At 45.4% G+C, this 839-nt stretch overlaps 1 protein-coding gene across 1 annotated transcript in view; it reads left to right on the plus strand.

The window, feature by feature from the left end:
* LOC119584954 overlaps positions 1-456 on the plus strand; it is a 1,075-nt gene extending 619 nt beyond the window's left edge. The window contains exon 2 of the mRNA XM_037933553.1: positions 1-456. This exon is cut by the window's left edge and continues 237 nt beyond it. Coding sequence (XP_037789481.1) covers positions 1-423 — 423 coding nt within the window. The 3' untranslated portion in view covers positions 424-456.
* Positions 457-839: the final 383 nt, after the last annotated feature.

Below are 839 nucleotides of genomic sequence, written 5' to 3' on the forward strand. Positions count from 1 at the left end.
ATCCTCAACGCCGATGATACTCTCAAGGCCACCGAATTCCCATACATTTACCAAAAGGACGAACAGGAGCCAGCTGTAGAAGAAGCACGTCGTCGTCGTCGCGACGTCAAGATCCCCCTCCCGTACCTCCACGCCGTGCCCACCGTCACCAAGCACACTGTGGAGACCAAGCAGTTCGAGCCAATCGACGCCAACACCCCCGCCGACACCACCAAGATCGAGCTCACCACCAAGGAGCACGAGATCTCCGTGCCCGCCGTCAAGTACGTGCAGCCCGTGGTCAACGTCAAGCCCGTCACCTACACTGCTCTCTCCCATGCCGTCCTTCCCTATGCCCATGGCCTTCCCTACGCCCACGCTCTTCCATACGCCCACTACCCTGGCCTCTTCGGCGCCCCCGTCATCAAGCTTGACGAGGAGTAACTCCAACTTTCCTGTCATCCTTAATCTTACTCACAAAAAAACGACACTTGCTGATGGAAACTCATCTGTTGGATTCGTGTTGGAATCAAACATACACGGTGGTTTACCAATCTCGGTGAAATGAAAGAAAATCAAGTTGACATAACAGTTCCCAAAAATTATAAATATAAAAAAGGATTGAAAATTACAATAGTGAAGAACAAATCACAATATCATCTAACAAAAAAGGTGTGTATATGATATGTACATCCAAAACCATCAACCTTTTTTCAAAATAAAATAATTAAAATCATATGAAATATTCTTATCCCATTCCATGAAAAGGTTTTTCTGCGAGATATTCTTAACTTAAAATCCTTCTGGAACTCTTACAAATTGAAATAATCTCACGGTAAATGCTACACGAAAACGTTATT

The sequence above is a fragment of the Penaeus monodon genome, chromosome 19 (genome assembly GCF_015228065.2).
Source record: "Penaeus monodon isolate SGIC_2016 chromosome 19, NSTDA_Pmon_1, whole genome shotgun sequence".
Taxonomy (NCBI): domain Eukaryota; kingdom Metazoa; phylum Arthropoda; class Malacostraca; order Decapoda; family Penaeidae; genus Penaeus; species Penaeus monodon.